Below are 16,534 nucleotides of genomic sequence, written 5' to 3'. Positions count from 1 at the left end.
GGTTCTGTCACTGCGGTGGATTCATGTTTGCTATCCTAACTCTACCAAATGGAACTAGACCGTTGGTATATCCATGAAGTGTCTGTGAGTGGATGGAGCTGTCACTGTTGTCCTGTGAACTGAACTGTCAATTTCCTGACAACACGGATGACATTTACTCCAAAGAATCATTTCTAAAGAGGCCCACTTCCCTGTAACCTTTCTTTAACAATACCTCTCTCTGTTGGGTGGTAGACAAGAAGGGAGGTTAAAGCATTTAAGAACCATTGTTAAAAGTAGACATTTAAAAAATTAAAGTTATGGGGTTGGGGATTTAGCTCAGTGGTAGAGCACTTGCCTAGCAAGTGCAAGGCCCTGGGTTCGGTCCCCAGCTCTGAAAAAAAAAAGAAAAGAAAAAAAATTAAAGTTACAACTCACTATCCTGAATGAGGTAACCCAGACCCAGAAAGAGAAATATGGTATGTATTTACTTATATGTAGGTGTTAGATATCAAGTTATTGATAAGCTACAGTGTGTATAACCACAGAGGTTATGCATATAGGAAGGGGTTGGGAGGATGGATGGATGGATGGATCTTGCTAGGAAGGGGAAATAGGCTAAATAATTATGTGTGGAAGGATTTGGGAGTGGTGGTGGCTGCAACTGAAGGACCAAACACTGAGGGGAAGAGAAGAGGGATTGAGGGAGGGAATGTGGGAAGAGACAGCTAAAATTAAAGGCTACTTGAGGAGTCATAAGGTATGTCAATACAGTAGAAGTTTCCTAAAATATACACATATGTGAAGGTGGTCTATATAAAATCACCAAATCCTGGGGAAAACAGGGCCTCATCTGGAGATCTCTTCTCACCACAGGAAGCTTCCAGTACCCAGACTGAGCACTACCTGACTGAGTTGTTAGCCAAAGGAGTTCCGTGAGAATCTCCAAGCGGCCCAGATTAAGGTTTCCCTCAAGCTGACAGTAAGGTCCTATTGCTCAAGACAACACCTTCACAACATGGAGAAGTCGCAAGGTACGCCAGTGGTACCGAGCTTGCAGGAATAACCAGCCAATAAATGATTTGTGTTAATGCCCACCCCATGGGGTGGAGCTCACATCCACAATGCTTGGGTGACCGACAACCTGAAACTAGATAAGACAGGAACCTAAGGTAAAACCAAATACTACTGTTCTGCTAAAGGAATATAACAATAAAATGAGTCCTAGTGACATTCTGCTCAACGGATTGGTGCCTTGCTCAGCCATTATCAGAGAAACGTCCTCCTGCAGTGCATGGGAACAAGCATGGAGACCCACAGCCAGAAAATATGCCGACAGTAGAGACGTTAGGACACTCAGCCCTAAAACGTTTAGGGCTTTTAGGCTAAAAAGGATGTCTCCATCAAATCCCTTCCCTCTGGGCTCAGGGAGCTCTGTGGAAGACGAGATAGAAAGAGTGCATGAGCCATCTCCAGCCCCATGCACGCACTTCCTAGCAGCCATTTCTCATTATCCGCATTTATCTTGCAGACATATATCTCGCTATAAAACATGGGCTTATTTCCAATATTTACTTTAGTGACTTTCTTCATTTTGTGATAATAGTTTCTTTTCAATATAGGAACAGTTATATGCATTTCTAAAGAAGTCAAGGGATTTCCTAATTGTCAGGAGGACCAAGGACCTTCAGGGGAACCACAATGACACTAGATGGCTCATCTTTCTGCAAGGCCTGCCTGGATTTTTCTGCCTCATAGGAGTTTATTTTAAAAAAATGGCCTCCAACATACAGTCATAGGAACATGATGACATCTGCCAGCTATGACTTCACCTAATTTTTCTTCAACAAATGATTATACATTAAGAAAAAACGTCCCAAATCACAAAGTGTACAAATAAAAGGATTAGAATTTATGTTAGCTTTAAAATAACATGAGGTACCAAAATTGTTCTTGGAGAAACCCTTTGAAATACAGGTTCACCCTGGACAATTTTCTATAGACACACTGGCTGAGAAATTTACTTTTCTGAGATCAACAACCACTACCAAGTAAAGAGTCCCTCAGATTACCCACCGGAATCAATTCTGTGAAAGGGCTCAAAGCAAGAACAGAAACCCACTGTGCAAGCGCTGTCTGAGGAGGCTCATACTAGCAAGAGGCTCAAACCAGTAAGAACTTCAAAAGATTTTTAAAGTGCTAAGAAACATGGTTGATAAAACGCCTTCTAATTCTTTTGTAGTAAATGAAGCCTTCTGCGTAGAACATGATCTCTTCCGTGGTTGTGCTGGGGTGAAAGCTAAATAGTAAACTTCTCTCCCTTCCACTCTCCTCTCCCCTTCTCCCTTACACTCTCCTTTTCCTCCCCCTCGTCCCCCAGGACCCTGGTGCATGGTTAGCCAGTATATTGAAGTAAATAAAACTACAATCTTTGCGGGTCTCCCCTGAGAGAAAAACTGTACCGAAATTATCAAAGAATATGAATCAGTCAACACGAAAAGAAATCTAACTCTGCTTCTGCTTCTGCTTCTGCTTCTGCTTCTGCTTCTGCTTCTGCTTCTGCTTCTGCTTCTTCTTCTTCTTCTTCTTCTTCTTCTTCTTCTTCTTCTTCTTCTTCTTCCTCTTCTTCTCCTCCTTCTCCTCCTTCTCCTCTTTCTCCTTCTTCTTCTCCCTCTTCTCCTTCTCCTTCCCCTTCCCCTTCCCCTTCCCCTTCTCCTTCTCCTTCTCCTTCTCCTTCTCCTTCTCCTTCTCCTCCTCCTTCTCCTCCTCCTCCTCCTCCTTCTTCTTCTTCTTCTTCTTCTTCTTCTTCTTCTTCTTCTTCTTCTTCTTCTTCTTCTTCTTCTTCTTCTTCTTCTTCTCTTCCTCCTCCTCCTCCTCCAAGTACTTCCTCTTTTTCACAGTCATCTTCTTCTGCTTCCTTCTTCTACTACTACTGCTTCCTCTTCTTTTTCTTCCTCCACTTCCTTCTTCTCTTTTAGAAACATCATCATGTAGTCCCAGAACTGGCTCTGTAGACCAGCTGGCTTTGAACTCATGATCTGCCTGCCTCTGCCTCTGCCTCTTGAGTGCTAGAATGAAAGGCTATGCTACCATGCCAGATCCATGGCTGGGTTTCTACATACGTGCATGGGATCAGAGTACAGATCCTCATGCTTGCATGGTGTATTATTTTCTATGATAAAGCAAGAGCATCTTGGGGAAAAGGGGTTTTTATTTCATTATATTCCTACACCGAAATGGATCACTCAGGGAAGTTAGGACAGGAATTCAAGGAAGAAACTTGAAGCAGAAACCACAGAGGAGTGCTGCTGACTGACTTGCTCTCCATGGATTGCACAGCTTACAGGCCAGCCTAAGGGGGCCACCAGCCACAGTGGTCCCACATCAGTCATTAGTCAAGAAAATGCCTCCACAGACTTGTCTACAGACCAATCTGATGGGGGCGATTCCTCAATTGAGGTTCTCTCTTCCCAGGTGACTCTAGTTTGTGTCTCTGGTTGACAAAAACTAACCACTCCATGTGTGGCAGTGACTAAGTCATCTCCCCAGCTCCCTGAACTACCTTTTAAGTTACTGTTCACGGACAAATTCTATAGGGGATGTAAACAGACACAACACAAGGGAATTCCACTAATTCTGAGCAGTATCCCACCCCAGCAGACATATGGATGACATTCTCTGCATACCTAAGTTCTTGTTCAATCATATGTCCATTCTAGAATGCTCCTTAGCATGCTGACTCCCAGGGTGCCCATTGTAACCCAGCAAAGCCATTTACAGCCACACAGTAGACGTGGGAGTGAGGTGTTGGCTACAGATGCTGGCTCCCTTTAGCGCCAAGGCCTCTTCATGAGCAGGATTTCTGTTAGTGCTCAGGGTCTCTTTAGGCCAGACAGCCACAAATCTATTTCTTAGCTCATGTTATGTTGATGAGATGCAAAGGAATCCAGGCCCTTTCTACCTTGTCCTTGGAATGCTAACTGATCTTCAACTTAGCAGAGGAAACAGGAGACGGTTTTCTGAATTTCAAACCAGGGTCGTTTTGAGCCATAGTGGGGGGACTCTAGTTACACTTTCTGAATGGTGGAAGAAAGCCGTACTAAATAAAAAGCACACAGCCATTATGCCACTTGCCTGAGAAACACATTGCAACCTGACAGTGGGGGCCAGTTGGCTGATACCAACCACAGCTTTGAATATAATTAAAGAGAGGTTTCAGAAAACAGTCAGGAAGGAAGTTGGAGCATAGCAGAAGGGAAGGGAAGGGAAGGGAGGGAAGGGGAGGGGAGGGGAGGGGAGGGGAGGGGAGGGGAGGGGATTGGGGCTGAGCACTGAGCATAATGATGAAGAGAGGAGAGAAGCTTTATTGTGAGAATCAACCTATGCTCCTGTATGAAGAGCTGACACACATCCACCTCTCCCAATCCTCTTCAGCAGGACTACATCAACAGCAACTCCAGGCTTGCAGCACAATGAGACCCCACACTGCAGTTCCCATGAAAACTGATGTGCCCTCTTCCAGCCTTTTAGGAAACGTTGGTGTTGCACCTTGAAGGGAGAGTGGAGGAGCTACAATGTGCTCGCTGGATGGCAGGCTGCCTCAGGACACCTCCTTAGGTAGCTCAATCTTCAGAGGGATTCTAGGGCATTTTTTAGTCATTTTGCATTGGTGAGTCCAGGCTCTGCAGTGCCCACTAACTACTCAAAGCCTCACTGACTCAAATCTTGGAATCTCCTACTCCAGAGCTCGGGCCCTTCCTGCCACCCCACCCTGTGCCAGGTCTTTAGCTAAGCACGACCCATCTACTGCCTGGCAGATGACAACAGATAATCAATATTTCCTGAAAGCGAAACAAACTGATCCAAAAGCAAGTATAGGAAAAGGCTCTCCAATAAAAATGCAGAAATAATTTAGGAATGGCTACCTGACTTGTTCTCAGTTGAGCAAACACAAATCCAGTCAGAATTCTGCAGCAAAAAAAAAAAAAAATGTATTAAGGTCCCATTGTGTGCCTGACTCTGTGCTACACGTCTGAGGGACAGACATGTGAAGCCCGTGTTGTGTCTCCTAGATGAATGCTCATAATCTATTGAGTGGGAGATACATGCATGTCATATGTATGCACAACATGCTTGCATTGCTGAAATTGTGTGTGTGTGTACAACACCCTGGCATTGTGTACTTTCCTTGTTATGAGCAAATCCCTGGGAAGAAGCAAGTAAAACAAGGGTGTTTGTTTGGGTGCACAGTGTCCAACACGGTAGAGAAGTCATAGCAGCAGAAACGGAGGCACCTGCAGTCAGGAAGCAGAGGCCTGTGCTCAGCTCACCTTCTCCCTTCTATTCAGTCTGGGACTCCAGACTGTGGAAGGATACCACCCACATCCATTAACCCACTCTACAGATCCCCTCACAGGCAAAGGCTTGCCTCACAGGTGGGTCTAGATCCTGGCAGTTTGACAGGGCTATCACACTGTTACCCAGCAATACTGATAAGGAGCATTCAAGGTCTTTAAGGCGGAAAGAAGAAAGTCGCCCAGTCTGAGACAATCAAGGAGGGCTTTCTGGAGGAGATATTGCCTGAGTGAAATCTTATGGGAAAGTAGGAATTAGCCAGCTCAAGACAGGTCAAGCAATAAGAGGAACCACTTGAAGCCCAGAGACATGAAATAGGCATCATGTACAGGGAATATTAAGTGTTCCCATTGAGCCCGTATAATGTGGCAGGAAATGACACTGAAGAGACAGGTGGAACCAGGAAATAGAAACTCTGAATAATAATTAAATGTCTTGAAGATTAGTCAACAGAGATGGAGAAGCAGACACTGTAAGTGAAGAGATAAAACTTGGACTAAGAAGAGCTGAAAAGCTGGTGCTGTGGCTACCCAGAAATGGGGGCAGTGTGGGAGAAGGTCATATCTAGTTATAGCTAACAGGTTGGGTGGGGTAGGTAACAGGGTGGGCACAGAGACCTTTGCTAGAATTCGTATACAAATGTGGGAATAGATTTGAGAGATGGAAGATAAGTTAACACCTGTGTCTATTGACAACCAAATTAACAAAGGTCTTGGTTAGGGTTTCCATTGCTATAAAGAAACACCACGACCAAAGCAGCTCTTATAAAGGGCAACATTCAGCTGAGGCTGGCTTACAGGTTCTGAGGTTCAGTCAATTATTATCATGGCAGAAAGCACAGCAGCATCCAGGTAGTCATGGCATTGGAGGAGCTGAGAGTTCTACATCTTCATCCAAAGGAAGCCAAGAGCAAATTGCTTTCCAGATGGCTAGGAGGAGGGTCTCAAAGCACACATTCATGGAGACACACTTCCTTCAACAAGGACATACCTACTCCAACAAGGCCACACCTCCTAGTAGTGCCACTCCCTGGGCCAAGCATATTCAAACCACCACATTCCACTCATTGTCCCCATAGGCTTGTTCAAACACGTGAGTCTGTAGGGGTCATACCTAGCCATAACATAATGCAAAGTACATTTATTTCAACTTCAAAAGTCTCCACAGACTATAGCAGTCTCAACAATGTTAAAAGTCCAAAGTTCAAAGTCTCTTCTGAAATTCATCCAATCATGCAACTGTAATCCCTTATAAAAATCAAAATCAAAAAAAGGTAGATCACATACCTCCAAACATCTCAAGATATACATTACCATTCCAAAGTGTCATGGTGAGAAAATATTGGACCAAAGCAAGTCCCAAACCAGCTGGGCAAACTCAAAACTCTGCATCTCCATGTCTGATGTCAAAGCAAGCTTTAGATCTCCAACTCCTTTCTGCTTTATTGACTGCAACACAGCAGTTCTTGCTCATTGGCTGGTTCCACTCCCTGATAGCATCTCTCCTCAGCAGATATCCCATGGACCCCTTCAGTCCAGAGCCATCAACTACAAATGAGGCTGGACCTTCACTAATGGCCTTCCCTGGCCTCTCTCAGTGCCAAGCCTCAAGGAGCTCTCTATAACCCCTTCATGCCTTCAAAACCAGTATTACCTGACTGATTTTTACAATTACCAAGTCCAGCTGTAGCACAAGGTACAACCTTGGCTATCTCTAGAACACTGCTTCTTTGTGTTCTCAGGAAACACTTCCTAGAAGGTTTCACCTCAGTGATGCTGGTCTTGTCTTAATCACCACTAATTTCTTAGTTCCAGCTAGGCAACATAAATTGTTCCTGTAACCCCTTCTATTTCTTGATTCAAAAGCTAGAGCCATATTGCCAAAGATGCCAAGTTCTGCTGCTTGCTAAGGCTGGAACATGGTACTCCTTGCTCTATTACATCCTCGGCAGCTTCATTGTTGTCTTCAGTGACTTCATTCACTGCCTAAGCTTGGCTGTCCTGGAACTTGCTCTGTAGACTGACCTTGAACTCAGAGATCTGGATGGCTCTGTCTCCTGAATACTCGAATTAAAGGTATGTACCACTCACCACCATTGGACTTAAGCTTTTCTTCACCTAGAACCTGATCTGTTCCCGGCTGGCCTTTAACTTAAATATCTGCTTGCTTTTATCTCATGGAATTAAAGGTGTGTACCACCATGCCTGGGCCAAAGCTTTTCATGGCCGCTATTCCTCAAGATCCAGAGCAAAAGCCTGTATCTTCCAGCCTCAAGATCTGGATCACAAGTGTGCCTTCCATTTCTGGATTTTAATAACCAGGTAATAATACCTAACAGGGTATAAGTATCCCTTGTTCAACTGCTAACACAAACAGTAAGCTTATCTGGGTGGGATCCTGCCCTGAGATCACCACTCCCTTAACCTGTTCATTTCCTTGAACACAGGACTCAGCTCCATTTCACTTCCTGGTGCCCCTTTCATACATGAACCATACATTTGGCATTTTTTTTCATAAGCTTGTTACACTTGATCAAAATGATCTTCATGAGAGTAAACCAGAAGACAAAGTCTATGCTGGGCGTTTCTGAGACTTTCTTTGTCAATGCAGTTAATCTGAATCTCTTTACATTAGCCTCAGGCAGACTATTCAGACAAGGGCAAAAAGCAGCAATATTCTTCACCAAAACATCATTAGAACAATTTCCAGAGTTCAAATCATCCTCAGCACCAATGTCTTTCATACTGTCTCACTTAAAGCATTCCATGGTTTTCCAAATCCAAACTCCCAAAATCTACATTCCTCCTAACAAAAAATGATCAGGCCTATCACAGAAATACCCCAGTCCCTGGTACCAACTTCTGTCTAGGGTTTCATTGCTGTGAAGAAACACCATGACCAAGGCAACTCTTATAAAGGACAACCTTTAATCTGAGTTGGCTTATACTTTTAGAATTTCAATCCATTATTATCATGACAGGATAATGCACAGCAGCACCCAGGCAGGCCTGTCACCTGAGAGTTCAACATCTTCATCCAAAGGAAAACAGAAGCAAACTGTCTTCCAGGCAGCTAGAAGGAGGGTCTCAAAGCCCACTCCCACAGTGACACACTTCCTCCAACAAGGACACACTACTCTAACTAGGCCTAATAGGGCTACTCTGTGGGACAAATATAGTCAAAGCACCACAGGTAGTGTACAATCACAGTGAAATAGTGTTCAGCCTTAAAAGGAAGCTGTGTTAACATGGGTGAGCTAGAGTGGGTTTGAAATGTTCTCATCATTAAGAACAGAATATGTAGCTGAATTTTTTAACATGTTTACATAATACTTTATTTGTATATTTGTTTATTTGTTTATTTGTTTATTTGTATATTTGTAATAACTAGAGTGTGAATGAGTGGGGTGAAGAAAGAGGGGGAATATTTCAGAAAGTCTCCCTTCTCTCAGGTTCAGCCCCTTCACAATGCACAGAGAATGTGGCCTGGCTTCATCCAAGGAGTCTCCCAGATCAGAGTACTGAGACTTGGCACGCACCATCTGTTCACCCAACCCTCTGGAAGCCAAGAAATGAGCTTCCTCTCTGTCTTCATGTGCTGCTTTCCACTGCGAAAGGCGGTGAGCAGTGCCCCACTCTGTCCCCAGGCCTGCACCTTGTTTCTTTCTCTCAGTAGGAAGGTACAAAGTACTCTGAATTCCCAAGAGCCCAGCATGTTTATAGCAGGCTTCCCATGCTGGACTGGTGCCCTGTGTTCATTGTCTGGCTGCACTTCAGAAAGACACTTTCTGAATTTGAGTATTCAGGGAGAAAGTGAAGAATACTTAATGTTAAGTATTCAAGCTTTTCATCCAAGCTAAACACAGTAACCACCATGGCTTAGCTGAGGTCCTGCTGGCTTTCTTACCATGATTGTGCTAGAGAAACTTAGAAAGCCATTGCATCTCACACACACACACACACACACACACACACACACACACGCACACGCACGCACATGCACGCGCACTCAGCAGATTGTATTTCTGGATAGTTCCAGCAATATACAGTTCAGCAATGTCTCTTTTTCTCTGAGAAGTTGGGTGAGTAACAGTTCTGGGTTTCCCCCTCCCCTATGTTAAATTTGGCAAACTTTGCCCTTGCTTAACACTAAACATTTCTGACACAGGTCTTAAAGCTACTTGTAGGATATTCAGACATTTTTTCAGAAATAATAAAAACTATTTGAAAAAGTAGAGAAGAAATAATCAAAAGAAGAATAATATCACAGACTTAACAGCAACTTCGAGATCATGTTTCCTGAACCAGGAAATGAACACTTTATAGTTTGGAGATTTTCTTATTTATTTTTCAAAAGTCCATCTAATAAATGTAACCACGGGAAACAGGGCTATCCGTTCATTTGAAAGGAAAAAGAAAACCTGCTCTTAATTAAATGTTGGCTTTTATAGCTATATTTTTCAAGTATTTTCCAATGAGTATGTTTGGCTGCTGTAATTAGGTTATATATATTTTTTAAAGGTTATATTTTTAACCACCTAGCAGTCACAGAACTTTCTGTCTGAGCATCTATCTACGTGTTTCTTACCTGTGTCATCCGTGAGAGAAATGCTGGTGAATGCGCTGTCTTCCTCCTCCCCTGTGTTCAACCCGTCCATCTTGTTCATGAGCAATGCCAGCCAGGACTGGCGGCTGTCCCTTGTGCTCGCCCTTGAGGAGCGGCAGCTGCCCCGTGTGCTCGCCCTTGCTGAATCATTAATAAGTACCCTAGCAGGAGCTATCTGATCCTCCACCCTTCTCAGCCTCTCTCCGCTTTCGACTTGAGCTTTGTATTCTCAACCAGAAACCAGTCCCGAGTTAAAGAGTTACAGCGCTTCTTCCGGCAAAGCTGATTGGCCCTGCTGACATAGCCTAGCAGACAGTGGCACCCTGTCTTCAATCCCACAGTGTAGTTTCCGTGGGCTGGATTGTGGGTTGGTTACAGAAATTACCCAGAAAGCTTTGGAATGAAATTGAAGGAAAGAGATTGAGTTAGTTTGATTGATGTTTTTTGGACACCTCTCTAACAAGAAACTTCTCAGGGACCTGATAAAAGAACTTGGCTGACTTGGGGTGTGGGGGATGTCAACCTGCTTGTGCTGGCCAAAGACCAGTATTGACTGTCTTTCTCAGTCCGTCTCCATCTTACATTTTTGAGGCAGTCTCTTACCAAGAGCCTACCTGTTCACTAGAGGGGTGACCAGTGTACTCCTGGGACCTGCTTACCTTCACCCTATCCCAGTTGCATGCTACCATAACCAGATTTTAGGGTGCTGGGATTCCTAACTCAGGTCCCTATGCTTGAAAGCAAGCACTTTATCCACTGAGGCATTTGTCAACCCTGGAGGCAATATTTTTTACAATGGTTTTTCCTAGTCCACGCCCGTGTACGTAAACAAACCCAAAACTATTTTAGAATTCAAACCATTACTCTTCCCCGGGGCAGGGAATCAAACAAATTTAGTGAAGCATTTTTCAGCAGATATTCAGATAGAATTGCGACATGCTGTCTTCCGCACCAAGTGTTTTGATGCATAGAATCTTTTTCACTCTGGTGCATTGTTGCTCCATCTAGTAAAATGGAGGTGTGAGCTGTAGGAAATCGTAAGTGTGAAAAATTAAATTCACTGGAATAGAATTCCCTGGAATTTTTCAATTACATTTTCCAACTATTGAGTTGTCTAGTCTATATGAGCTGAAAACATGAGGACTCACAGAGAGATTTGTTTGCTGCTATTAATAAGCCCATGAAGGAGTTAGAAAATATGTGCCCTGGAAATTTAAAAAGAAAAAGTTCAACAAGTCTGCCAGCATTTCTACCCTCCTGTGCTGCTTTGAATATGTATGCCCCCCCGCACCCCCCCCCCCGTAGTCTCCTAGTTTGAATCTTTGACCCATGGGGAGTGGTGCTATTAGGAGGCCTTGTTAGAGTGGATGTGGCCTTGTTGAAGGAAGTGTGTCACTGTGGGGGTGGGGTTTGAGATCTCCTAAACTCAAACTCAAGTGTGGAAGATAGTCCTCTTCTGCAAGAAAGTAATCTTGCAACAAACCCAAAAGAAGAGAGCCACGCAAACATAACTCCACCCCTAACAACAAAAATGACAGGAAAGGACAATCACTATTCCTTAATGTCTCTTAACATCAATAGACTCATCTCCCCAATAAAAAGACATAGACTACCAGACTGGATATGTAAACAGGACCCAGCATTTTGCTGCATACAGGAAACGTACCTCAGTGACAAAGACAGACACTACTTCAGAGTAAAAGGCTGGAAAAAATTCCCAAGCAAATGGTTCCAAGAAACAAGCTAGAGTAGCTATTCTAATATCAAATAAAATCGACTTTCAACCAAAAGTTATGGAAAAAGATAAGGAAAGACACTTCATACTCATCAAAGGAAAAAAAAATCTACCAAGATGAACTCTCAATTCTGAACAATACAAGGGGACCCACATTCATAAACGAGACTTTACTAAAGCTCAAAGCATACATTGCACCACACCCAATAATAGTAGGATATTTAAACACCCCACTGTTACCAATGGACAGATCATGGAAACAGAAACTAAACAGAGACACAGTGGAACTAACAGAAGTTATGAACTAAATGGATTTAACAGGTATCTATAGAACATTTCCATCCTAAAACAAAAGAATATACCTTCTTCTCAGCACCTCATGGTACCTTCTCCAAGATTGACCATATAAGTGGCCACAAAACAGGCTTCAACAGATACAAGAAGATTAAAATAATCCCATGCATACTATCATATCACCATAAACTAAGTCTTGTTTTCAAAAACAACAAAAACAACAGAAAGCCCACATATACATGGAAGCTGAACAAGGCTCTACTCAATGACAACTTGGTCAAGGAAGAAATAAAGAAAGAAATTAGAGACTTTTTAGAATTTAATGAAAATGAAGACACAAGATACCCAAACTTATGGGATACAATGAAAGCTGTGCTAAGAAGAAAACTCAGAGCTCTAAGTGCCTCCAAAAACAAATTGGAGAGAGCATACACTAACAGCTTGACAGCACACAAGAAAGATCTAGAACAAAAATAGGCAAATTCACCCAAGACGGCTTAGGGTGGCATGGTGTGAAAGGAACCCTGATTCCTGGTCAAGATAGGTCGAATCCCCGGGATGAACCCTAAAAGAGATGGCAGGTGCATTACCAGTCTCCCAGGAGATCAGGGCCTTCTCAGTCCGCACAGACCCCTGTAAGAAAGGTTTGAGACAGATCAGTCACAAAGGACAACACCCCACGACCCTCTTCCACAGGCGAGGACATGACCACAGGTCACATAGGCTCAAGACGGATCAAAGAAGCAGGATCACACCCCCAAATATGTAGATGAAGTCTTCCCAAGCTCTCAAGCCAAACCATTAGGAAATACCTGCTGTCAGACACTGGCACATCCAAAAACTGTATTTAAGGATCATGTTCAGGATTAAAAGTATGCAGGAATTATTTCATCCTCTGACAGCTTCTGTCATAAGAGCCTCTTGGGGAAGAGATCTGCTCTCCTGAAATTGCCACAAGAAGCTACTCTGCACCCCCAACTGGCTGGTCAGTCTCCTGCTGGCTGAGCAACTGGTGGGAAAGAGAACCACCAGCCGCAGGGACAGCTAAAGCCATTCTCACTCCATGCCTGAGTTCTCTCACCAGAACCCAAGTACCTAGCCAGGCCAGAGATCACCATGGAGACCCTGGGGCACCAAAGTCCCACAGATGGCAGGAAATAATCAAACTCAAAGCTGAAATCAACCAAGCAGAAACAGGAAGAACCATACAAAGAATCAACAAAACCAGGAGCTGGTTCTTTGAGAAAATCAACAAGATAGATAATCCCTTAGGCAGACTAACCAGAGGGCACAGAGACAATATCCAAATAACAAAATCAGAAATGAAAGGGAGACATAACAACAAAATCTGAGGAAATTAAAAAAGCCATCAGATCCTACTACAAAAGTTTATACTCAACAAAACTGGAAAATCTGAAGGAATGGACAATTTTCTAAACAGATTCCAGGTATCAAAGTTAAATCAGGATCAGATAAACCATCTAAACAGCCTCATAACTCCTAAAGAAATAGAAGCAGTGATTAAAAGTCTCCCAACCAAAAAAGAAGCCCAGGACCAGATGGGTTTAGTGCAGAATTCTATCAGACCTTCAAACCTTCAAAGAAGATCTAATACCAATACTCTCCAAACCATTCCACAAAATAGAAACAGAGGGAACACTACCCAATTCGTTCTATGAAGCCACAATTATACTTATACCTAACCACAAAGACCCAACAAAGAAAGAGAACTTTAGACCAATTTCCCTCATGAATATCAATGCAAAAATACCCAATAAAATTCTCACTAACCAAATCCAAGAACCATCAAAACAATCATCCATCATGATAAAGTAGGCTTCATCCCAGGGATGGAGGGATGGTTCAATATATGGAAATCCATCAACATAATCCATTGTGTAAACAAACTCAAAGGAAAAAAACCCGCATGATCATCTCATTAGATGCTGAAAAAGCATTTGACAAAATTCAACACCCCTTCATAGTAAAAGTCTTGGAAAGATGAGGAATTCAAGGCCCATACCTAAACACAGTAAATGCAATATACAGCAAACCAGTAGCCAACATTAAACTAAATGGAGAAAAACTTAAAGCAATCCCACTATAGTCAGAGACTAGACAAGGCTGCCCACTCTCTCCCTACCTATTCAATATAGCACTCTAAGTCCTAGCTAAAGAAATCAGACAACAAATGGAGATCAAAGGAATACAAATTGGAAAGGAAGAGGTCAAAATATCACTATTTGCAGATGATATGATAGTATACTTAAGTCACCCCAAAAGTTCCACCAAAGAACTATTAAGCCTGATAAACAACTTCAGTAAAGTGAATGGGTATAAAATTAACTCAAACAAATCAGTAGCCTTCCTCTACTGAAAGGATAAACAGGTCGAGAAAGAAATTAGGGAAATGACACCCTTCACAATAGTCCCAAATAATATAAAATACCTCGGTGCGACTTTAACCAAGCAAGTGAAAGGTTTGTATAACAAGAACTTCAAGTCTCTGAAGAAAAAAAAATTGAAGAAGATCTCAGAAGATGGAAAGATCTCCCATGCTTATGGATTGGCAGGATTAATATAGTAAAAATGGCCATCTTGCCAAAAGCATGTACAAATTCAATGCAATCCCCATCAAAATTTCAACTCAATTCTTTATAGAGTTAGAAAGAGCAATTTGTGAATTCATTTGAAATAACAAAAAATCCAGGAGAATGAAAACTATTCTCAACAGTAAAACAACTTCTGGGGGAATCACCATCCCTGACCTCAAGCTGTATTAGAGAGCAATAGTGATAAAAAGTTCATGGTATTGATACAGAGACAGGCAGGTAGATCAGTGGAATAGAATTGAAGACCCAGAAATGAACCCACACACATATAGTCACTTGATCTTTGACAAAGGAGCTAAAACTATCCAAAGGGAAAAAGACAGTATTTTCAACAAATGGTGCTGGTTTAACTGGAGGTCAGCATCTAGAAGAATACATATTGATCCATTCTTATCTCCTTGTACAAAGCTCAAGTCCAAGTGGATCAAAGACCTCCACATATGTGGAAGAGTGAAAAGACAACCTGGTTCCTAGTTGAAGAGGCTTGAGACCCCAGTGACCCTGAAAGGAACAGTAGGCATTTCCCCTGACTCCCAGGAAACCAGGCTGGTCACTGCCCCACAGCCCTCCATATATTTGTGGCCATCAGTCACATAAGGGCAATGCCCCACGCCCCTCCACAGGGACACGACCACAGGCTCAAGACAGATCTCCATTATAATGAGATACCTAAAGGCCTGGGGGCTTAACCAATGAATTTCCCTTTCTGGACACTCCTCCCTGCAAAAGGTATTTAATCTCAGGCCCACTCTGAGAAGTGAGGTGTAGTTTTACTCTTTATCCCCTTTCCACCATGACAATAAACACCTTGAAACCATGGACTGTTCCTGTTCATCGGAATCCACCATGGGAAGCCACAGGGAAGGCCTTTGCCTACAGAGCCGCTTTCTAATCTCCCAAAGAAAGCCTCCCAGCACTACCAGGGACCACCACCAAGGCCAAGCCAGCTGAGGTCCAGCCAAGGACTATCCCCCTCTCCTCTGTGGGACAAGCCAGAGCTTCCCTTCTTTCCCCCTTGTCCCCAGGCTAGATCCAGCCCCGAGGGCCTCCACTCAGTTCTCAATTCTTCCTCAGCATCCCAGCGGTGCCTGGATGCCCAAGAGCCTGAGAACCAGACTTCCCCAGACTCCCTGCAGGCCAGCAGACATCTAAGCCAGCTCTGGCTATGTCCTGCCTCAGACTGCACTTCCCCACCCCCAGAGCAGTGTCTCATGGCTGCCCTACCCCTATGGCAGAGGGGACATGGGATCCCACTATAACCCTACAACTGGTGCCAGTTATAACCTACACACATAAAACCAGATAAACTGAAACGAATAGAAGAGAAAGTGGGGAAGAGCCTCGAACACCTAGGCACATGTCATGTTAACTGATCACATACAAAACTGTACATAACTGAGAATAAAACTTAAGCCATCGATGTGTCCTTAAAAAAAAAAAAGCTTTTCCTTAATTATACTCTCTTTGTTTTAAGTAAATTTACATTTGGGTTTTCACACGTTCTTAAATCACAAGTCATTCAAACCATGCCTTCAAGTTCAGTAAATATACTTGGATCTACTAACAGCTTACTTCCTGCCAGAATCTTCGCATAAACAATTAGCTTTGGCAGTCAGGTAAGAAAGAAATCCCATTCCTGACTTCACCAGGAGATATTCTTTCCTGAAATCTCAATCTGGGTTCTTCCACATCAACAATTAAACAATTCCAGCTGTGCCCTCCATTTTGGGTTCTAGTTCCAGAGGTAGTCAAGCTGACAACCAAGAATAGTTGTCTTGCCTGAAAATCTTGGCTTGGGGTTGATAATGGTCAGCTTGTTCCTATTATTCTGGCTTTGCTGGCTCCCTCTAGTGGATAAATAGTGTCAACATTAATTTTGGTTCTTCTTTAACAAAAATCTTCTAGGATTTTGAAGCATTGGGAAGCTTTACATATTCAAAGTAAATGACACAAG

General features: G+C 43.1%; 1 protein-coding gene across 2 annotated transcripts in view; it reads right to left on the bottom strand.

The window, feature by feature from the left end:
• The window catches only part of Scoc (short coiled-coil protein), a 29,599-nt gene extending 19,579 nt beyond the window's left edge, over nucleotides 1–10,020 (bottom strand). The window contains exon 1 of one of the 2 annotated variants that reach the window (XM_087594969.1): nucleotides 9,922–10,020. In XM_087594969.1, the coding sequence (XP_087451095.1) occupies nucleotides 9,922–10,000 (79 nt within the window). In that variant the 5' untranslated portion in view covers nucleotides 10,001–10,020. The remainder of the gene's footprint in view (nucleotides 1–9,921) is intronic. The other variant, NM_001013235.1, reaches the window with a different exon arrangement.
• Between the last annotated feature and the right edge of the window lie 6,514 nt (nucleotides 10,021–16,534).

This window comes from Rattus norvegicus, chromosome 19 (genome assembly GCF_021556685.1).
Source record: "Rattus norvegicus strain SHRSP/BbbUtx chromosome 19, alternate assembly SHRSP_T2T, whole genome shotgun sequence".
Classification (NCBI taxonomy): domain Eukaryota; kingdom Metazoa; phylum Chordata; class Mammalia; order Rodentia; family Muridae; genus Rattus; species Rattus norvegicus.
This window is presented reverse-complemented; position numbering and strand designations above follow the sequence as displayed.